Below are 24,053 nucleotides of genomic sequence, written 5' to 3' on the forward strand. Positions count from 1 at the left end.
TACGTGAATTAAAAATGGTTGAAATGTCCACAAAATTTAAAGAGTTTCAGTCCATTAGGCAGTCCCTGTGGTACAGCTCTGTGGGAGAAGGTCCGAAGGGCGTAAGGATGCTCTCTTCATAGGGGAGTAGCCAACACCTATGGAGTGCCCGGGTCAGCTCCATTCTGAGTGGTGCCATGTGTGAATAAGGAAATACCACATGAACCGGGCCAGGGCCGGAGACCTGGGTGATGAGGGGCTCAAACCAGCTCTCTGAAGATTGTGTGCAGGAGACCAGGGGTGTTTATTCTGAACAAGATTTGTGGAGGGTTACAACAGGTACCTTTTAATACCCGAAGGAGCAATGAGTGGAAGACCAAGTGATCCCACCTGGGTGGTAGGAATATGCCTTTCTTTCCTTAATCTTTTAAAAACTACACAAGTAACCGACACTGCTTATGCGATAGTAGAAAGTTTTGTTTCGGTTTTTGTTTTTACAAAAGTTTCAGGATGCAAACATGCATAGACATATAAAAAATAAATGCCTAAAGGAGAAGGCTGTCAGGACAAAGGGGAAGTCCAGGCCAGGGAGTGCAGACATACTATTGAGAGGGCCACACTGAAGAGTATTTCCTGAGAAACAGAAGGAAAAAGTAGGGGGAGATGAGAAAAGGGTGGGCAATTGAATTTCATAGAAGCTGACTGACAGAACTAGGGAAGAGATGATGGCACATGAAAGGCTAAAAACCTGGGAACAGTCTCTTTCAAGAACAGCAGCAACGAGAGGGAGAGACAAAGCAGGACTTCTAACTATGAGCCAGTTGGATCTACTCAAGTTAACTGCTGAGGTGCCTGGGATATCAGAAAAGATTTAACCAAAGCCAAAGTGTATCTTCAAGGGGTCAAAGAAGAAAAATCTCCTCTTCAAGGAACACTGGACACTGTGACTGGTCTAGTTGGAAAATGAAGTCAGGGAAATCAGAAAAAGAAACCCCAGTAGGACGGCTCAGGAAAGAGACCAACGGCCAAATGGAGGCTGAGGGACACTGTTGGGCTCTTTTCTGTATGCTGGCAACTGAGTCATTCCAGCCATGTGAGGTGTCTCAGCCACAAGGGCTATTATCCCTGCTCTTCCTCACACTCTGATAAGGTTCAGTTATCAGTCTGAATTCTGAGTATGGATGGGAGGGTAAAGGAAAAGAGGAAGAACATCACCAACAAAATAAGGAGCATGCTTTCCAATAGATAAGCCACTTCCTGCTTTCCTTGGGATCAGTAGTGTCAAAAGTAGAAACTTCCAAGAAAGAGTGGGAACATCATTCCCATTTCTGACACAAGAATGTACAGGGAAGGGGCACCTGGGTGGCTCAGTCAGTTAAGTTGCTCCCTTCGGCTCAGGTCATGATCCCAGGGTTCTGGGATCCAGCCCAGCATTGGACTCCCTGCTCAGCGGGAAGCCTGCTTCTCCCTCTCCCACTCTCCTGCTTGTGTTCCCTCTCTCGCTGTGTCTCTCTGTCAAATAAATAAATATATAAAATCTTAAAAAAAAAAAAGAATATACAGGAAAGGGGGCACCTGGGTAGCTCTGTTGGCTAAGTGTCTGCCTTCAGCTCGGGTTGTGATCCCAGGGTCCTGGGATTGAGCCCCGCATCCGGTTCCCTGCTCAGCGGAAAACCTGCTTCTCCCCCTCTTTCTGCCTGCTGCTCCCCCTGCTTGTGCTCTCTGTCAAATAAATAAAATCTTAAAAAAAAAAGAATGTACAGGAAATATTTTTTTTTTTAAAGATTTTATTTATTTATTTGACAGAGAGAAATCACAAGTAGATGGAGAGGCAGGCAGAGAGAGAGAGAGAGGGAAGCAGGCTCCCTGCTGAGCAGAAGCCCGATGCGGGACTCGATCCCAGGACCCTGAGATCATGACCTGAGCCGAAGGCAGCAGCTTAACCCACTGAGCCACCCAGGCGCCCTGTACAGGAAATATTTATACTGTGGGCTAGTATGTATGAAATAAGAAATCTTCAGGTGAATAAAAAAACCTTTAGTTTATACAAACCAGTTAAGAGTTTAACGTTCCTTCTCAAAGTCTAAGAGAAAAATATACCAGTTTACCCTCCTGTATCTCGGGAATGAGGAAGGAAAAAAACAAAACAAAGAAAGAGGTAAATTCACTGGAAGAAAAACCCACTGGAGTAAATCCACCAGAAATGTGTCCTCATAGATACACTGTTTTCGAATGTTCTTTTAGGGGCAAGGTTCAAGCTGTAAGCTTGTTCTTATAATAACCCTGTTGGAGAGGCATTTCCTACCACAACACTGCTCTACAAAAACACTCAGAAGAAACACAATCCATCAAATCCCATGTTTCCGTGTCCCAATTTCTATGGACCTATTCAGATTTACATTTTGAATGTTTGGCATTGGTCAGCAAGTCCCACATACCACAGAACAAGAGGCTCTCAGAGCACAATCACCCCGGTCCCACTGGCTGCTCCCATTCACAACTCCCTCTCAAAGGAGAAGCCCAGATGGAAGCTTTCAGCAAGCAAACCTTTATAGCCTCAGCCTGGTGCAATTTAAGAGTGAGGTTCAGAAGCAATTAGAGCATTAATAGAGCCATTTGTTATAATTTGAAACATGAGTTTGCTGTTCAAAAGGCTAACTACAGGGCTTGAAGCTAAGAGCTTAAAACGGCCCTGGAATCCTCAAGTAATATATCCTAATTCCAATCACATTCCTTCAATCACAGATGAAAAAGTTCACACTTTCTCATGTTTGGCTGGGATCACTTAGAGCCATTCGTTGTAGCTGTGAGATCCCTTTCATGAGAATCAACATCTTCATTTGGTTTCCACACGAACAACTGTTGGAGGCTATAAAGTCTTTGAAGAGCATCTATTTTTGCCTTGAGGTCTGGTGGCGTCAGAGTTCACATGAACTCCACAGATGAAACCTATCTGATGGTGATTTCATCAGTGCCCACAGCCCTCTTGCCAAGGGGAGGTCCCTACATGTGCGGGGCTTCGCGATCGCCATGGCTTATGTGTTTGTCGTTAAAACTGTTTTCACTGGTTTCTGAGGAGGACGGAATTTAAAGATGATCCATGAGGCACGTTCACCAGACAACGTGGGACAACTCCCTGGGACAGAACCCCAACACACAGCTCCCTGGCTGCACCCACGTGTGCTCTTCCCTTCAGCAGTGGGACATAAACTTCGCCAAAGCTCCACACGTCTTTTCTTTCTGCATACACAACTGCGATCTTTGTTCCCTCGCTGGCCACACTTTCTCGATACCTTTACACGGCAGAGAAGGAAAAAGGGTATCTGACGCAAGAGAGAAAGTGGGTTTCTCTTTCCCTCGAAAGGTTGTGCGGCCAGGCCACTTCCCAGAGTGACTCAAAAAATTGTCTTATAAAAAGGGGATAAAATGGCCGAATGACCTGGGGTGGTTCTGAGGGGGACCCACCGAGTCTCAGGTTGAAGATGATGCTCTGAGCACACGGCAGTCGGACACGGCTATCCAGAAGCCTTAAGCACGACCACACGGTGTACTCGGCCATGGATACATGAACACCTGCCAGGCCCGGAGTGCTGAATCCACGCTGAAGGAGTGCTCCCTCGGGGACCACGCTTCAGACCCCCAGCCCCAAGAGTGGTGGACTGCTCTTCAGCTGTGAGCCTAGTTGTTCAGTACTTGACAGAGCAGGCGGAAGCACCACAGAAACTGCTATGACCTCTTGTGGGTCCCCAGCTCGCTGCTTCCTCGGCGGCTCTCTCGGGGGATAATGAGAGCACACTTGTCAAACACAGAAAGTTGAAATCACTGATGTGATGCTAAAATTTATCGTAGATCATTAAATATTTACTAGAGGTGCATAAGGCAGAGAGGTAGAAAATGACATTTCTTCACAGAAATTTTTGAGCCTAGAAATCCTATCAGTTTGATCGTTTCATTTTAGGGATGGAGAGACCAAGATCTAGGGAGAGACGAAGGGTTTGCCAAGACTCAACCCCATCTTCCGTTTCACCTCAGGGTTCCTTCTTTGATATGCTATGCTTCCTCCTTCCTCCTAGTGGACTATTACTTCCCACTTAAACTCCTGGTTGTTTTTGAACATTTAGGGACACTCACCGATGCGTTCCACTACCCTCTAAGAAGGGCCAGGATTCTTCCCAGTCCTGAATTCCTGCCTTCATCCAGCAACCAGCTTTGTTTGTTTGTTTTTTGCCACCTGTACTGGGTTCCTGCCCCATGCCAGTGATGACCACCCTCCCTCTTCTCTCCTTGGTCACATCCAGTAATAGAAAAATTGTTGATTGAACTCTGGTGAATTTCCCTCCAGAAAATTACCAGGGACAAAAATAGTGAAATGAGAACAAGTGGGAGTGACCCAGAAGAGGGGAGAGAGTGTGCACCCAGAGAGATCACTTACTCTGGAGCTCAGATGTGGAGAGGTACCGTCTGGGGAGAGCCGAGTCCCCCAGCTTATGTCCTACATTGCAGAGAGGGGAAACCATGCACTGAAAATCTAGGTATGCCCTCGATTAGTAAGAGGAGACCACGGCTGCAAGTGGCTCGACAGAGCTGAGGCACCAATCTGAGGCAAATCTGTCGCAACTTTGGGTGATAGCTGTGCTGAACAAAAACCTCCCAAACACAGGGAGGAGGGCTCAGCCTCTAAAGAAGCTGGAATTTTTCAGCCATAAACCATCAGCTGAAATTAAACCCATGTGACCTCGAGCATAATGGGAGCCCCAGTAAAACCATACTTTTACTGATCAAATTAGAACTTCTAAGACCTGGCTTCCTCTCCCTCGTTTTCTTTCCCTGAGTGCTTCCCCTGTGCCAGGCACAGACAGCAGGGTACCTAAGAGAACCGTCTGCCGCACGGAGCTTACAGCCTTGGGAGGGGCTGCGGTCTGTGCAGGAAGGTGGCGGGGCATGTCAGAGTAGGAGGTGAGCAGGGAGCAATGAGGCCAGAAGGACTCGCAGGGGAGAGCCACGTGCAAAGCCGGGGGTAGGCAGTGGGGGGGGGGGGGACAGTGCAGGCAGAAAAGACTGTGTGCGTCAAGCCTCCAGAGTGGGAGTGCACTGGGCATGGGTGATGAGTGGGGCCAAGGGGCATGAGGAAGACCAGATGGGGTTGGGAGTGCTGGAGAAGTGGGCAGGGCCAGTCGGAAGGCCCGGCAGGGCATCAGATGAGTTCATGTAAGATCAGAGACGAGCCCTGAAGGGCTTGGAGCAGAGGATGGATCTTCTACAAAGCAGACCACGCTTGTTTTGTGCAGAAAGTGGACCACTGCAGGGCAGAGTTGAACGAGGGAAATAGCAGCCTATCGCTGGGGTTCAAGTGAGAGAGTGCTGGTCTTGACTGAGGGCTAAGCAATGGAGGTCACGAGAAAGGATGTATTCACAATGTAATCCAGAATCAGTCTTGACGGGAAGCCAGGGCGACGGGGCTGAAGCCATGTTTATGCGGCATCTCCATGTGCCAGGGGCAGTTTCCCCACAAGTAACCATCTCCTTTGTATTCCCGGTTCCTGTGCACCCACCACGTAGCGTCGTACCAGGCCAGGCGCACCTACTTACGTAGGCTCCTTTAAAGAATATTATCAAGCCCTCCATGATTTCAATGCTATCATGGTCTATTCAAACAACAATGCTATTTATAAGCAATTTTTGGGAGAGCCTAAGCTCTTCCTTTAATTTTGGACATTTTAAGTGTGAACACGTTTGCAGGACATCTTATTATTTAGACCTTACTTTGTTTCAGAAAGGATTTAAAGAGAGATTACATGAATAGACACCAGGTAAAACAGAAAATAAATATATATGGGAAATAAAACTAGGTAAGATCAGAGGAGGCTAGGAACTAAGTTAATACAAAACACACGTGCTGTAAGGTTAACTTTCCTAGAAGCAATCACAAATGCTTCCTAATAGCAGAACCAAAAAAACCACCATCAGTTTACTCATCTCAGGGTCCAAAATGCAAAAACCGTCCCACTCCTCATAACCCCCAGCCTTTCTCTAAAATGCACACAAGAGAAAAGGTCTTTGTGGTACCGAGGAGAGAGGACTCTGGGAAACAACAGGCTCTTCAGCTGCATCCCTTCAGTAAATACAAAAAAATCCATTTCCCAGAGTTGTTTCTCAAAACCTTCTCCAACGAAGGCTCCTAGCATCAAGACAGTAGTTCAAACAGAAAACCACTGAAAGGAGTCACAAGTGTGGGGGTCCGCCCTCATCCAGCGACAGACCTGGAAATTTCTGAGAAGTGGCACACATCACTTCTGCTCACCACTTCCCCTCCCCACCCCCACTAACACTCCACCATGCAGCCACACCGAACTGCACAGAAGGCTGGCAAGGTAGTGCCCCATGGCCCCCATGCAGGTGGTGGGGATGGGGGAAGACGACAGGTGTTCAGGGAGCAGCTAGCCAGTTGTTCCAGAAGTAGGGTGAGTGAGGTGGGGAAGTAAACTGTATGCCAAGGAAGGGGCCAGGACAGAGTCAAGGCCATGGGGAGGGGAAAAGTAGAGCCTTGGGTCTGGGTCGGGAAAGATGGGACCAAGAACACCAGTGGAAGCTACCAGTATATTCCTGAAGCTGGCCGCCACAGGCAAACTTCTATGAAATGGCAAATGCTGAAAGAAAAGAGAGCTGGGGTGTGTCTGGCTCTCTAAGCCCATTGTCTGGTTTCTTTGAGGCCTGTCCTGGGACATACTTACTTGGCACAGCTCATCACATGTTCTCATGTGCCCACAGTGCATATATTATGCACAGATACGCTGGGAAATTCACGAGTGCTGCCTCTCCTTCAAGCAGCACTGGACATTCCCCACATCATAGGCCTGAGAGTTCTTCCAGATATGCTGGGTCAGGACCCCTGGGTGGTACAGTGGGGTAAGCCTCTGACTCTTGGTTTTGGCTCAGGTCAGGAGATTGAGTCCCGCGTCAGGCTCTGAGCTCAGCATGGAGTCTGCTTGAGACGCTGTCTCTCTGCCATGCACCCCTGCCCTGCTCTCTCGTACGTGCGCTCTCTAATAAATATATTAAAAAAAATGAGAGAGAGAGAGAGAGACAGACAGACAGACAGACAGACATGTTGGGGCAACCATAAGACTGCCTGCTGGCAACGCAGTGAAACAGTGTTTAATGGCTTGGCATCCCGTAATTAAGTATTTGCTACAGAAAGTACAGCGGCCTGCAACAGGACAGTGTCTAGCTCGTTCTGATGTGGCCTCATCACCCCCAAAAGGTTCTGACCTTCAAACCTATACTGTTTGGAAACCAGGGGGTTTTCTAGAAGAGCCCGAGGTCAGGAAAAGCTAAAACGCATGCGCGTGGCTCTTCTTACGTGCGAATACCACTGGAGCCTTTGGAGCTGCTGAACCACAGCGGCCGCAGGGGACAGACAAGGCCCCACATGGATCCCCGTGAGCCTCATTCCTCATGCAGAGGGCAAAGGGTACAGCTGCGCGGTCACCAAGAAAACCAGTCTCAGGGCCTAGACAGACTTGTTTGAGAGACTGCTCATCATCGGAATCATTAAGTATCCCTTCCGGAACACGACACGAAGACTGGCTTGCTAGGCCCTGTTCTCTGACATTTACTCGATGCCTTCTGTAGGCACAAGCACAATGTGAGAATACGGTGCGGAAAGCCCAGCACCGTACAGTGGTTTTTAAGTTCGTAGAACACCCTAAGGGACTGAGATGGAGGTTAACGATCATTATTATCACTATAGTAATAAAAACATTTATTGAACAATTACTACAGGCCAGGAACTGCACTTAGCATTTTGTATGCTTATAATCCTTCCACCAGCCTTATTACAGATAAGGTATCTGTCTCACTATCCCCATTTCACTGATAAAGAAATGAAGGCACAGAGAGGTTGCACACTTTAAGGTCACACGGCACTCAAGGAGGCGCAGCCAGGACCAGAGAACCCAGAGAAGTTTTCTCCAAAATCTGGGTTACTCACTACTCTGTAACCTGCCCTACCACAAGTATTCTCCTCTGTTTTCTATACTGAGACTTGGCTATGCAATTTCACTTAAATGAAGGGTCTAAAAAGTGAACAGTCTAGCCATTTTTTAAAAGACCAATCAACACTGAGAGCTAGGGCAGCCTGTTTGGAAGAGCGACCCTCTGTCCTCGCAATACTGGTGGCTATTACGGTTATGACCTGACAGCTCAGATTTACAAAGAGCATGACTGAAGGTGTATGTGTGTCGGGGGGAATTATACATAAACTTTGACACAAAAAAGAACCAAGTCGTGGTGGGGTGGGGGTAGGTAGAGGGGGTGGGAGTGGTGGTAAGTAGCGAGAAATCAGTGTGAAAGTCAATTGCATGAATCCAGTTTTGGCAGGCAGGTCTGATGGCACATGGCAGGGAACAAGTCCCCACTCTGCAGCTGGGAAAGGCTATACTGTCTGGCCTGCCACTGGAAGAGAAAAGCAGAGATCCAAAAGCTGGGTGGTCAAGCACAGCCCAACACAAAGGGTCAGGCGGGCTCTGGGCCCAGCATGATTGAGGGCTTCTTGCGCTGCTTAGCTCCCTGGGAAGCATAACCTTGACTTCACAGCTAAGTCTTGCAAGGAAAAAAAAAATAAAAAAGACTTGTTTGTTTGCTGAATGCCTAAAAGCCTGGAGGCTTTTTAAAGGGCTTTGCTGAAAAAAAGAACTTTTCTATGTTACTTAGAGACAACCATTGCTTGCCAAAACACTAGGTTAAAAAAGAATCACAAAGCTTGAGAGCTGGAAAGACCATGAGAGGCTGCCCAGCGTGCCTCCAGTGCACCAAAAGTCTGACTGTAAACAATATGGAGACAACCCCCCTGCCCCCCGCGCAGATGGACTGAGAGAGTGTGCTGACTTGAATTCGGCATGTAGTCCAGATCCAGTCCGGTAAGAATAGTTTCAGAGTCCAGAGCTAACATCTGGCAGCAGTATTGGGTAAGAGGAGTTGGACTCCATACTACAGTCCCCAAACAGCTCAGGAATGCAATCTAAAAAGTTCATAGCACATGCTTTTACTTCAGTCCCAGAGATAATGTACCCTTTCATACACAAGTTATCTGTACCATAATGCAAAATTGATTTTACCTTGCATCCTATTTTTTTAAAAAGATTTTATTTATTTATTTATTTGAGAGAGAGAGAGAGAGAGCGAGAGAGCATGAGAGAGAAGGTCAGAGGAGAAGCAGACTCCCCGCGGAGCTGGGAGCCCGATGTGGGCCTGGATCCCAGGACTCTGGAATCAAGACCTGAGTTGAAGGCAGTTGCTTAACCAAATGAGCTACCCAGGCGCCTCTTTGCATCATATTTCTATGATAATCTAAGACATACTAAAGTGACAAAACTCTACTTATGGTGTTAGTAGTAACAGCAGTAATCATATTATATTGATAATCAATATTAATATTAATGACATATATTAAATGCTTTCCATATGGCAGAAAGAATTTGAATTCTTCAAATGCATTCAATCAGCAGGTAAGAATGGTTTTACATACAATCTATGTGTTACTTCTTGATTCTCCTGACGGCCAGTCTCCCTGCACTGAAATGCAAACTCCAAGAGGACAGGAGGTTTTGTTTCCATTATTAACTAAGTGTCCAGTTCTTACAACAGTGGCTGGCACACAGCAGATATTTGCTGAATTGCATTAACTCATTTAACCTTCACAGTGACTCTATGATACAGGGACTGCTGAAGTTCCCACTTTACAGATGAAGGAAGCGGATATAGAGCAGGTGACTAGCTTGCTCAAGGTCACACGGTCAGTGACGAGCTGGAGTTCAAACCCAGACCTCCTGGCTTGAAACTCTGCAGTTTTAACCAATACCAAGCACTTCTGACTCTGAATTTTAACACAGATTAATAGCTAACATGTACTCAGTGCTTTCTATGTGGCGGCCACGGAGGATAAATGCCTAATGTGTATGCTCTCATTTAATACCCACCTGGGGGATTTTAAAAAAAAAATTAAAAATTGTCGGGCTTCTCTCAAGCAAAGTGGGGGTGGAAGTCTTCACTTTGAAAGCACTCCGAGTGATTCTCATGAAACCACTCTGGGAACCACTGGAGAAACCCAGATCCCCTTTTTTACTGATAGGGAAATTGAAGCCCAGAGTAACTGGCTTTCCCAAGTTCCCACTGATAGCCAGGGGTAGAGCCGAAACTAGAACCCGGAATCCCTTCCTTTTCCTCCTTTTCCAAGATTTTTGCTCGGCGTGCACTCAGTATCATCTGCTGTCTCTAGCACGGAGTAATCTTTCTGCCCTACTATCCCCGACCACCACTGACTGCTGAGCCACCACCTGCCCTAGGGCATTATGAAGACTATTTCATCTTCTCCTTGGTTGAAATTTTTTAACATTACTGAGAGACAAAAGCCTAAGTACAGAATCCCAAAGCACCGAGGAAACAAAGGTTCCAGAGTGCGGATATAGGACATTGCCCTTGGCTGGCTTGAGGAGCCGGCAGCAGAAGGCACACTGGGCTGGGAGCCTAGAGACCCGGAGGTAAACTCCACTTGTCCCGAACTGTGATAGGGTCTAAGATTCACATCCCCCATGGAGCCTCAGTTCCCTGCTTTGCAAACAAGCAGAGTCAAAAGGATCTTATTAATGCATCTCAGAGATGACATCCATAGCTCTGAAATTCGGTGACCACTCTGTAACACCCGGCCAGAGGCTGACCTGACCCACTCAGCTGAGACCCTGCTCCATTTTCCTTACCAGCTTAGTTGCCAAGAGATGAACAAGAAGCCTGGAGAAGTTTTTCGTTGCCACCTCTATCAGCTCTAGGGAGCCTCAGCCCCCTGAGAACCTGTAACAGTGGGGTTACCCCAGATCTGAGCCTCCTGGGAAGCTGTGACGTAGTCTCTTCCCAACTATCCAGTGCTAGCCTTCCTGCCCTCAGAGGCCCAGATTTACTGACTCCAGCACTATGTCTACCACTGAATATTAAGGCTGAGCACATCTCAAAGCTTAACTCCTTTCTTATTCTGAATTAGCAGCTCCCAGGTTAGCAGACGCCTGGGCACTGGGCACCACCTCTCCCTTAGTATTACATTCTGCTCTCCAGCTGAGGAGTGGGCTCTCTTTTATCTTCTTGTCTGAAATACCATCCCCTGCCTCAGTGGCCACTAATGCAACTATAACCACTACCATTGTGGGTAGGACACCCGCCGCTGTCATTGCTGCCACCACCGGCACCCCGGCCACTGTCTGCCTCCAGGCTGGTGAAGCCAGTGAAACTGCCTGGGGTGGGTTTCATGTGTCTACCTTCCATCCTCTCCACACCTCCGGGTTCCCTCGGACTCATCCCTCTGGTACCTTCCCAAGGAGGAGTGGTTTCCCAGACCCCCTCACAGAAGGTTCCAGTGCATCAGAGAGCTACAGGAGAAGCTGGCCCCACTTCCTCCTGGGGGAGGAGAAGAATTTCTTCTTAGGTTATGACTTAGTATGGTTTTGATTCAAGTCAGCTTCATACCTCAGGTTGGGGGCCCTGATGTTGGTTGGACTCAAGCATTTGTGTGTCTTAACAACCAAAGATTTATTAAGATTATTTTTTAAAAAAAGAACATGAAATAAAAAATTAGATATAAATCTCAGATAACATTTTTAGACAGTGGCTGAGGGAGACCCACAGCTGAAGTGCAGGTGCAATTATCTGAGGGGGAAACGATTGGGGACTCAGGACAGGGTAGTGGTTAAGCACATGTGCTTGGGACTCATGGGCCAGAGTTTGAGTCTAGCTGCACAGTACACAGTATGACTCTGGGCAAGGTACAGGAGCTCTCTAAGACATGGTTTGCTCATCTACGTGATAGTTAATGAGTAATGGCCTCCTTCACGGAACTGTTGACCTGAATCGGCATGCCATTTAAAAATCTCTACAACATAACTATGAGAATTTAAAACTCATCTCAAAAGAACAGGACATGTTTTGCTAAAACATCAGGATAGTCATACCCTACCCTGGTTAGTGTCACCTTTCTTCCTTAGTATGAAATGGGTATCGTTTTCTGTGATGAACTTTCTAAAGACAAATATATTCAGTATGCTATTTACTTGCTAAATACGCTCTCAAAGATGAAAGTGGATCACAGTGAGACAGCTAGTTCTTTGCTACTTGACGATTTAAGCTGAACTTACTGCATCTCTTCTAAAACTAACAGTGACAAAATTAAAGTAACAAAAGAGATCACTGGTGTTTGTGCTTTAAAGATAATGACATCCAAGTTGTAGCTTCCTCAGCTCAATGGGGGAAAATGTATCAAAAACAAATACACCATCACTAATTGCACTTAACATGAATTCCCTTCTCAATGCCCAGTGCTGGCTGAAACTGCCAAACGTTTATCAAAGTAGATTCCCTTGGTTCTGGGAAAACAACTTAGACTACATGTCCCAGAAGCCTTGTTTTCTTGGATGGCCATACACCTGACTTGTAGCAGCCAGTAGAAAGCATGCGGATATGACAGGTGCCTCTTCTGAGCCAGGGCCATAAAAACCCTCCTTGACTCTTCCCCCTCCACATTCTTGACCCTTTCCAGCTCACTGGATGTTGATGCACCCTCAGAGATGAAGTGTTAAAGATGACAGAGCCTCCTTCGTCCCAGGTCCCTGGATGCCTGCAGGAGACAAAGTCACTGCTTCTCTAGACTAGTGAATTTGTGGGTCTACTCTTTCCACACTTAGCCTACCCAAAGGACAGGAGGAAACCTCTGTACCTTTCCTCATACAAATCATGAGATCATTAATCTCTTATAAGAAGGAAAACTGAGGGGCACCTGGGTGGCTCAGTTGGTTAGGCATCGGACTCTTGATTTTGGCTCGGATCATGATCTCAGGGTTGTGAGATCAAGCTCTGCATCGGGGTCTGCACTGGGTGTGGAGCTTGCTTAAGATTCTCTCTCTTGGGCACCTGAGCCTGGATGGCTCAGTTCTTGAGTTTCTGCCTTTGGCTCAGGTCATGATCCCAGGGTCCTGGGACTGAGCCCTGCATCAGGCTCCCTGATCAGTAGGAAGCCTGCTTCCTCTTCCACTCCCCCGCTTGTGTTCCCTCTGTCACTGTGTCTCTCTCTGCCCAAATAAATAAATAAATAAAATTTTAAAAAAGGAAAATGGAAACATCACAATATTATAGATTCCCCTAAAGCCATTGAAACATAATGGGGACCCTGAAAAAACCAAATTACTTAGTACAACATTCTTACTAGGTGATTACACAATTGATGCACAAATATTTTTTTTTTTTAAGATTTTATTTGTTTATTTGACAGACAGAGATCACAAGTAGACATAGAGGCAGAAAGAGAGAGAGAGGAGGAAGCAGGCTCCCTGCTGAGCAGAGAGCCCGATGCGGGACTTGATCCCAGGACCCTGAGATCATGACCTGAGCTGAAGGCAGCGGCTTAACCCACTGAGCCACCCAGGCGCCCCATGCACAAATATTTTTCTTAAGGGCGAACCCAGTCTTCTCCACAGCAGCCCCCCCGCATCTGTATACAGCTCTCACTGAGTCTGTACCCAGTACGATGACAATAAAGCAGCTGACCACTGCTGAGCAGTTACGTGGACCTGGCTCCATGCCGAGAGCCTGTGTGCATTTGCTCATCTAATCCTCCCTTCACATCTCCATTCATAGGCAGCAAAACTGAGGCATCGGAAGCATGAGATTGGCTCAAGGTCACATACAAGTAAAAGTGGCAGAGCCAAGATTCAACTCAGCCAGTCTGAGCCCCTGTTCCTAACCACAGCCCTATCCTCCTGCGGTTGTCACCTCTGTCCCCAGTTCATGGAGAACAACCCTTACCAGTCTCCCCCATAACTCACAAACACCCAAAGATCTCTTGCACCAACACAAATTATCTTTCCATGTGACTAAAAAACTCTGGTTTGTCTCAGTTTTTCTCCTCCCTTCAAACATGGCTTGGAAACCCTTCACCACTCTGGCCTCTCGGTGGAATGTTCCTGTTCATTCACGCACATGTTGAATTGTGTCACCTAGAGACAGACTTCACGTGTAAAATAAGATTAACAGTAGTTCTTCCCCAAAAGAGCTGGTATGAGGATTAATCAATTATTTGTGTAAAGCCCCAGAAACTAGAAAGACTGCTTGAGACAAAATAAGCCAACAAAAACCACTAGGCATTGTTTGCCTTATACCCCCAATGCTTCACCCAAAGATTACATCAGATTCTGGTGTCTACATCACACTGCTGACCAGATTGAATTTACTGTTCACATAAATCCACTTTTTAAAAATGTGAGCCACTGATAAGCTTCTGCTAGTTTTTTTCTCTTCCAATAAGTATGATACTCTACCTTCACTATTGTTAAACTTTACCTGATTAGGGTTAGCCCACTTTCCCAGGTACTAAAGGTCTTTTTGTATTTTGCTACCTTATCTTACCTGACTTCACGTGATCAGCAAATTAGATGACTGGACTCTAAAAGCCTTGGTGATGGCTTGAGTGGTCCAAAGATAGAGCCTTGGGATTCTCACTTGGAAGCTCCCTTATGACACCAACCCACTGTTTCACCTTCAGCAGCTAGGGATGAAGTTACTACCTTGACCACAACCATTTCATGCCAGTATTTCTAAGACAAAATATTCCATTACTACAAATACCACGAGACTTCCCAGGCCAGCCCTTTCTTGGGCTGGGAGTACAGGAAAGTTGCTCAAAGCAGGACTTGGGTGGGATGATGGAATCACAGCCAGAAGGACACTCTTCCGGGTGCCCAACCATGAGAGACCAGAGACCACACAGGCGCAGGCGTGACCTGTCTCAGAGACGGGAATCCTAGTCTGGTACAGGATGGGATGGGGGCTTCACAACTACTCAACAGGCAGTGGGAGATTCTGAGCTAAGGAACTGGATCATGCAAGAAGTCCTTCCTCTAACTCGCACTTCTCCAGGAAAAGGACTTATGCTCCAGAGTAGCGGGCTGGCACAGGACCTGGCAGCCGGCTGACAGAGGAGCAGCATCAGGGACAACAGGGGCAACGTCACCACAGACGAGCCCCTGAGTGTGGTATCTGGCTGCAGTGGGGATGCTAGGAGGGATGCCGGAGGCCTTTGCAATTTGGCACTTTAGCCTCAGGCCAGGAAGACCTGGAAGGGTTAAACCCTGGGGAACACAGTGGCTCCTTCCGGGCTCTCTCACATGCCCAGGTGTAGACTTCAGAGCAGGGATTCTGAAATATTGCAGAATCACCTGGAAGGCTCGCGAAAACAGTTTGCTGGGCCCCATCCAGTGCGGCTCTGATTTAGTATGCCTGGGGCAGAACCCTAGGATTTACTTTTCTAATAAGTGCCCACCAAATGCTGCTGGTTTGGCCACACTTTGAGAACCACTGAGTTAGAGCAAGGGGTGTCAGAGACAGGTTCAAAAATATCCAAGGGGAGGAGACACAAAGGAAATCCAGAGAGAGAGAAGGGTCTCTTAGGTGCCCTCTGTGCAGGCAGGGAGTGGCTTGATAGGAAAAGTAAAGACTGCTTTGAGCCATCAGAGTCTCTGTACTTGTGAATATCTCATAGTAGTATTTTCTTCCTGCTATTCCCTACTACGGGTTATGGGTATAGCTAAGGAATTATGTAAATATATGCTACAAAATGGGGATGATGCAGGAAAAAGACAGACGCAGCAATTCACCTTTCATAGTACAGAACGTTGGTTAGTGTTCATTTCTCTCTATACTGTTTCTCAGACACCTGTGAACAGTGAGAGGCGTGGGGAAGTTGTTAATGGAAGAAGATCAAACCTACTTCTGAACTCAGAGGAAGGCCACTGTCCAAGTAGCAGCCCAGTGGTAGGTATGGACAGATGAACCACTTAGTAATAAGTAGTTTCAGGAAGGTTCCGTACTGGGCACTTATGTCCATGGAGATAAAAAGGAGTGGAATGGAGGAAGTTACATCATGTTTCACCGTCTTACCACCAGTAAAGGGAAGAAGGCTGAGAAATAAAACATCACAGACGTATGACTGGTTTTGAATTTAGAAATATAAGTCTGGTTTAATACACAACTCCCATCCCCAAGAAAATTCAGACTTGCCAGAAGAATTCACCTCTGAATGGATACGGAAAGTTGTAAGTTCCATGGTGGGTAATTCTGGACATTTGAGAACAAGGGAACGAGAAAGGAAAGAAAATCACCCTGGCTGGACTTAACTGGCTTCATTTTAAGGACAATTAGTGGATTGCTTACTTACTTCTGCAGACAAAGCTATACCATGAACACATGTGACCTTCCTGATCTTTTCCTAGGAGGACCTTCAACATGAGAAATGGGGGGTCTGAATTCATGGCAGTTATCTTTTATAAGGTAGAGTCAGCCAGGCAATCCAAAAAATGCTTATTTCCAATAGAGGATCACCAAAATGAAAACACAAAATTTACAGCGGTCTCATAGAACTTTAGGGCCTTTGGAAGTGGGTAGCAGCCCTCATTTTGAGAAAATATTCCTTATATCATGATGAATGAATTGGATCACCCAAAGCTTATCTGCCTCACTATAGCAATGCATGTAAAACAGCTTTTAAATACAGTCATCCCCTCAATGACACCCCATAAACCACTTCAGGTAGAATCAAAGATGCCAGGGATCACAAGGTTTGTCACCATTTTACATAAAAATAGCAAAGAAAAAAATGTTAATTAGGAACTCTCGATTTTAGAGATGTTAAAATGTGAATAGTGACAAAAAACCTTGTGGGTCTTAGCATGGATGGGAAACCCCAGGGCAGAGTACATTAATGAAGAATGTGGTGCTCTGACTTCCAGGCTTGGGCTGGATGGCAGCTGGGCTCCTTGGGAGCTGTGGGACTGTGGGCAGATCACCTCACCTCGCTGTGCTTCTGTATCCTTATCTGATATTGACAAGGCCTACTCTCACTAAACAGATGAGAGAAATAGGATTGATGTTACAGTATTCGATATGTACCTAGCACTCATTAGGTGTCTGATTGCTTCTGTTACTATAAATCGGGCAGGTGGAGTCATCAAGTTAACAAATCTTAAATGATTTTCTTTAATCTGAATGAGTTCACCTAGTCTCAGCTGCCAAACTTTTAGACACTGAAATAAGTAGAAATGGCTTTGCTCTCTTAGTGCCTTAGTGCTCTAGAAATACAATGAAATCATCCTCTAAAATGGAGTCAAAGCATCTTCTCAAATCGAAGAATCACTCAAAGCACCCTAAGGAGCCAATGACTCAAACACAATGGGTGAAAGTTTGCATATTGCTTTGCATGACATTTGCATGCTACCAGGTCTTTCTTCGCTTGAGGGGAAAACCCACCCACCATCTGCTTCTTTCCTAGTCCCTTACAATCAACTAGGTGTTCAGTTGGCCGCCTTTGCCTAGGAAAAATAAAGCAACTGTCATGCATCAGGTAGTTCCTGCGTGCTCTTCTCTGGCTGGTTAGCTCAGCAGAGGAGCGAAGGGCAAGCCTGTCCCAGACGGTGCCCTGGTCACCTGGCACCCCTGTGGAGCACCCCACACCGAGGGGCAACCACTGACTCAGAAACCACTAAGCCACCAACAACATGAGGCAGTCCCTCAGTACAACCCCACCCCATGTGCCTGACAGTGAATCAGAGTGTTCACAACTCCCTACAGAGCTCAGCAAATAATTCCTGACCACCAGTAGCTTCTGAATCAAACCAGAGAAAACCTTCTCTTCTCTTGAGTGTGAATAATTATGGGGTAGTGAACCTACGATGATGATTTGCTTTCATTCTCAAAGCTGTCAAGATTTAAAATAAACATACAGCAGCCAATATCTGGCAATAAAGAAGAAAAAAACAGCACCTAATTAATCAGGGACCTGTTGCTAGAAACTTCTGTCAGATTTCTGCAACAAAGACATCCAGATGGCCAACAGACACATGAAAAAGTGCTCCACATCACTCAGCAAATCAAAACCACAGTTAGATACCACTTCATACCAGTAAGAAGGGCTAAAATTAACAAGTCAGGAAATGACAGATGTTGGTGAGGATGCGGAGAAAGGGGAACCCTCCTACACTGTTGGTGGGAATGCAAGCTGGTGCAGTCACTCTGGAAAACAGCATGGAGGTTCCTCAAAAAAGTTGAAAATAGAGCTACCCTACGACCCAGCAATTGCACTACTGGGTATTTACCCCAAAGATACAAAAGTACTGATCTGAAGGGGCAGATGCACCTGAATGTTTATAGCAGCAATGTCCACAATAGCCAAACTATGGAACGAACATAGATGTCCATCAACAGATGAATGGAAAAAGAAGATGTGGTATATATATATACAATGGAATACTATGCAGCCATCAAAAGACATGAAATCTTGCCATTTGCGACGACATGGATGGAACTAGAGGGTATTATGCTGAGCGAAATAAGTCAATCAGAGAAAGACAATTATAATATGATCTCTCTGATATGAGGAGTTTGAGAGGCAAGGCAGAGGGTTTGGGGGGTAGGGAGGGAAAAAAATGAAACAAGATGGGATTGGGAGGGAGATAAGCCATAAGAGACTCTTTTTTTTTTTAAAGATTTTATTTATTTATTTGACAGAGAGAAATCACAAGTAGGCAGAGAGGCAGGCAGAGAGAGAGAGGGAAACAGGCTCCCCGCTGAGCAGAGAGCCCGATGCGGGACTCGATCCCAGGACCCCGAGATCATGACCTGGGCCGAAGGCAGCAGCTTAACCCACTGAGCCACCCTGGCACCCCGCCATAAGAGACTCTTAATTTCAAAAATGAACTGAGCCACTTACCAGTCACTGGGGGGTGGGGGGTAGGGAGAGGGTGGCTGAATGATGGACATTAGGGAGGGTCTGTGCTATGGTGAGTGCTGTGAAATGTGTAAGACTGATGATTCACAGATCTGTACCCCTAGGGCAAATAATACATTATATGTTAATAAAAAATAATTTAAAAAAGAAAGAAACTTCTGTCAGCTCTAATCATCTGTTTAAATTCAGCCCTCCGATTCGTGACTACTTGCCCATAAGGGAAAATGGACTTATATTTAGGTAAGTCTCACCAGAGTTCACATAGTTGCTGTTTCTTGGGAATAACTGAATATTTTTATAAACTCAAATACTTATAATGTTAGTACATAAACTAGGCAGTTAGTACATAAACTGCTTAAGATGAAACTGAGTATCTGTGGCTCACACAAGAGCTGGAAACAGCACCCTAATGAGTAAGTGCCCTGTAAGTTATCCTTTAGACTGTGCATACAAATAACAACTCCAACTGCTCTTAGGTTTCTGTATGACATAAGACCCACACATGAACAGCAAACCCAACCAATCACCCATAAAACCCCAAATTCATATCTGGATACTGGAGCTGGAACACTACACATGTAATTAACTTATTGGGTTTTAAAGATACTTTTTTATAATAGGATAATTTGTGTGTGTGTGTGTGTGTGTGTGTGTGCACTTTATAGCTTTAATAAGGATAAAAGTACCTATTAGGCATTTCAAATTATTGTGAACTTGTAAAATATCCAACTTTTATAAATATTTAAGAAAATGGGAACCTGTGTTATACTAATAGTTCAAAAACAACTCTAAGAAAGATAAAAATTATCTCCCCAAATCCACAAGTATAGCATCACTTTACTTTCTCAAAATATCACTCCTCATGGGATAACCTATAGGATGCCAGAAACTTTAGGAATTATCTCGTCTACCACCACTATTTTTATAGATGAGGAGAGTTCCTGATCTGGTCTGGAAATTGGCACTTTTTTTTTTTTAAGATATTTATTTATTTATTTATTTGACAGATCACAAGTAGGCAGAGAGGCAGGCAGAGAGAGAGGAGGAAGCAGGGTCCCGCTGAGCAGAGAGCCCGATGTGGGACTCGATCCCAGGACCCTGAGATCATGACCTGAGCCGAAGGCAGAGGCTTTAACCCACTGAGCCACCCGGGCGCCCTGGAAATGGGCACTTTAAAAACAAAAGTGGGTGGGTGGGGGACAAGGGGAGAGGAGGGGCCCAGAATATGGATACTTGAAAGTGGCAGGTCCTGGACAGGGCACTAGAGATTTTGGGAAGCGGGATCGAGGCTGTGACTGGTAAGTGGCTCTGTTAAGAGCTTGGAGCTTGGAAGAAAACTATGTTCAAAATGAAGATAATCCAATATGGAGATACTCTGGGCCCAGAAGCTGGATTACTGTCTGAGTTGGAGACCATCTGGTGAGAGATGCTTCCCTGGAATGAGAGGTGGGCCTGTCCATAGAGAGGAAGGCATTCTGTCACCTCCCTACTCTCTGGGAGGGCTAGAAAGGCAGTCATTTCCAAGGGCGTGGAGCTAAATGTAAAGACAAAGGACTATGAGCATCCATAGCTCAGTCACTGATTCGGTCTCCCTCCACACAGAAGGGCATCACTGCTTGATCTGCTCATCCATCTCCAAATAAACACAAGATCTGGAACACAACAATAGGCCCAGAGGCCAGCTCCTCAGTGCTTGTCTTAAGACAGGTATCTTGTTTTTTATTTTTTGTTTTTTTAAAGATTTTATTTATTTATTTGACAGACAGAGACCACAAGTAGGCAGAGAGGCAGGCAGAGAGAAAAGAAGGGAAGTAAGCTCCCTGCTGAGCAGAGAGACTGACGAGGGTCTTCGATCCCAGGACCCTGGGATCATGACCTGAGCCGAAGGCAGAGGCTTTAACCCACTGAGCCACCCAGGTGCCCAGAGGCTTGCTATTATTGAGAAGCTCAAACCTCGTATGGAGAAGGAAAGGAGAAGCAGCAGCCGTGCCGATTACCCTCCACTTGCCCCTACCCCAGAGAGGCCATCTTGGTCAGTGTGCATGCCCTGCTGGGCTGACCTCGAGGCCCACTTCTCTCTGGCCTACTTGTCACCTGGCTCCCAGCTGGGCTTGCCCAATGGTGAGCTGGCAAGAGATGGGGGATGGGGGTGGTCATGGAAAGAGAAAGAAGTCCCAGTGTCTCTTCCATTTTCCCTGTAGCTCCTGCCCAGGGGTTCTTTCTCCTCCCGACTCTCCTGGGTTCTGCTGTAGTAAATCCTCCCTGGGCCCTGCAGGCCTCAGGGGGTAAATGTCTTCCGAGAGGGTTTCCTTTCATTCCTTCACTCAGCTGACCCACCTGAGCAGGAGTCTGTCTTCTGCCAGGAATCTGTCATGACACCAAGGAGTAGAAGCCATGGTATCCTACGGACACTTCCACTTACCCAGCACAACATTATGTTGAAATGGAGACATAGAGTTTAATGGAGATCCGTACACAGTAAAAATAAACAGACCTTCCAAATCCATCAATTATCAAACCCCCAATACTGCTGCCTTAGAAGTTCGCTCTCCCTGACTCTCTGCACTCTTCAGTGGGAAGAGCAAGAAAGGATGTTTAAGTAGAGGGAATAAACTCCCACAGCTTTGTATATGGGAGTAAAAGTAAGGTAAATTCCTCTGCGGTCTGAGGGAGTCCCTCTTCAGCCGCGACCTGATGCGAACAGGGAAGCAGGGGGTGTGGGGTCAGACCTGGAGCAGGGCCAGGGCAAGCAGGGAAGCTGGAAGAGCATGTGACCTGAAGGGAAGGGATGGAGGAATGAGGGCATCCTAGGACCACGGACTGTGCAGGGACATCACTGGTCCCCTAAGGACATCTTGCAGAGTCCAGTACTCCGATTGCTTTCAAAACAAAGACTCGGTCTTTAGCAAGAAGCCAACCTATGCTGTGACTAAAGGGGCAGAGAAGTACGTCATACATATCAGAACACTTTTCACAAAGTCTATAATTTTAAAATTCCCTGCGCCGAAAGTGAGGACACATCAGTTATTTAAAATAAAAGCCAAGTTTATCTTGTGCCTGGTAATGCTGGATTGAGTAGGGGTTAACCATAAACTCGTGGCCAAAATTCCTTTCAGTTGAGCCCAGAAAAGAATACAGCCTCTCAGGGCTTGTGCATAAAAGGAGAAACTCGTGGGCTTCTGGGAGGGGACATAGCAAAGTCACGGAGCAGAAGCAGCACCAGCTGTGGAGTCCTCCCGGGCCCCTTCCAAACACCCTCTTCATTCAAATCCCTCTCCTCTCTCCTCACACTCTCACGTTTTATGCTTCTGCTAAGCTTTTATTGCAAATCAGGTTCTGAAGTCAAAAAACATTTGGATACAACCAGTTTAAACTGGCCACAGGTATACATGCAAACTGCCCTGGTGGGCGAGCAGAAGACAGCCTTCACCTTCTCATACCAGCCCGATGACTCATCTTAAATGCGTTTTATTCAGATGCAGAAGGATCCTCTTTCTCAATATCTAATTGCCCATCATTTAATTCTTTTTAAAGGGATAGAAATTATCGAAGGCACTGGAAATCAGTAAAAGCCAGACAGAGAAACTGCTTACCTGCTGTCGCCAGCGTTTGCCACATATAGCTTTCCCAAAAGGCAAACCACGATGAGCGCTGTGCAGCCCCCAGATATATTATATGAGCTCCTCTCTCGTTCTATCTGAAGGTCCTGGAGAAAGAAAACAAAGTCAGCGTTGGAATGAACAGGAACTCTTATCAAAGACTTTCTGAACCTCTCTCCCTCGACACAGCTCTTTGAGTCTGAACGCACTTCAAAGATGGGACAGGAAAATCTTTCGTACTCTTCTACCACCTGAAGAGCACTTCTCACTGGGGACACTGACATAAAACCGTGGTCTACTAGACCATCTGCAGACCAGAGACAGGAAACAAGGAATGGCAAACAGATCTAATCTGAACAAAAGCAAGAAAAAGAAAACCAACTGTATTCAATAAATGTAACTTGTGGAAAATGTAGTCTTTGTATGGACTGCCTGAGCTGTGACAAGAGAAATACGGGTAAGGTCAAGTACTTGAACCCGAGCAATGTTTTTTAACTCCAAAGTCTCCAATAGTTGCTTTTACAGCTAGGTAAGAGAAGTGACTTGAAGGACGGTGTCCTCTACTCAAAGCAGGCAGGAGTCAACCCCCTGTCTTATTAATCAAAGATAGAAGCTCCCAAACTCTGATCTGACTTCACCCTCGCCCAGCCGCTGGTTCACAGCAGGGACACACATTCACAGGAACAGCTAGCATTTCCCGAGCCTCGCTTCCGTGTCAGGCCGGGCTGGAAGCCCCGTACATAGAGAATCTCAGCGGATCCCCACAACCGTATTATTATTATTATTTTTTAAAGATTTTATTTATTTATTTGACAGAGATCACAAGTAGTCAGAGAGGCAGGCAGAGAGGGGGGGGGGAGCAGGCTCCCCGCTGAGCAGAGAACCCAGGACCCTGAGATCATGACCTGAGCCGAAAGAAGAGGCTTAACTCACTGAGCCACCCATGTGCCCCTTCAAAACCGTATTATTAACCTCAATGTTTGGATGCAGAAGGGGGGTAATCTGCCCATATTTACCTGGTTGGAGTTTGGATTTCAATCTTGTTCTCCTCCTCCAAGGCTTATCATTACCTGCCACCTAATGAGGCCTCCCCAAGACAATGAAAAACTGACCAAGACTCCCATGGACAGAGAGATATCATCCAAGACAGAGGTATCTGTGAAATCCCGCCTCACTGACAGAATCACGCTTCCACGACCTGAGAAAAATGTGAGCTAGGAAAACAAAATGAATGTTGGCTAAAATAAGGCCAGACATTCTCATGGTAGTGGAAGGTTGGGGCAGAGGGAGGGAGGAGGAAACAGATGAGGAAGTTGTGCTCTGGCTGATTCTAGGATGTCCCTGGTAGACAAAGGGCTAGGGCACTTCTCTGGTTCTTAGAAACCCACAGAGTTGGAACTCTGCTGCTTTGACCATCCTCCTCATAGAGAAGGGAGGAGATAATCCAGTAAGCCAACGTTGATCAGCAAATGCTTGGCGCTGGGGGCCAGCGGTGGTAATACATGGTCAGATAAATCGCCAGTGAGAAACTGGAAACAGAAGAGCCAGAGCCGAGGAAACAGATGAAGACCAGCACACTGTTAAAAAAGAGATAAAAAGTACAAAAACAGGATCTGGGAGAAACTAACTTGCTGGGGATCAACTGGGTAAGGGTGGGTGGGGAG

The 24,053-nt window shown here is 46.3% G+C and overlaps 1 protein-coding gene across 4 annotated transcripts in view; it reads right to left on the reverse strand.

Moving 5' to 3' along the window:
* PPM1H (protein phosphatase, Mg2+/Mn2+ dependent 1H) overlaps positions 1–24,053 on the reverse strand; it is a 255,777-nt gene that overhangs the window by 101,707 nt on the left and 130,017 nt on the right. For all 4 annotated transcript variants that reach the window (XM_045071604.1, XM_004766588.3, XM_045071605.1 and 1 more), the window contains exon 4: positions 22,384–22,496. In XM_045071604.1, coding sequence (XP_044927539.1) covers positions 22,384–22,496 — 113 coding nt within the window. The remainder of the gene's footprint in view (positions 1–22,383; positions 22,497–24,053) is intronic.

This window comes from Mustela putorius, unplaced genomic scaffold (genome assembly GCF_011764305.1).
Source record: "Mustela putorius furo isolate JIRA1106 unplaced genomic scaffold, ASM1176430v1.1 tig00003988_pilon_pilon_pilon, whole genome shotgun sequence".
In the NCBI taxonomy this organism is placed as follows: domain Eukaryota; kingdom Metazoa; phylum Chordata; class Mammalia; order Carnivora; family Mustelidae; genus Mustela; species Mustela putorius.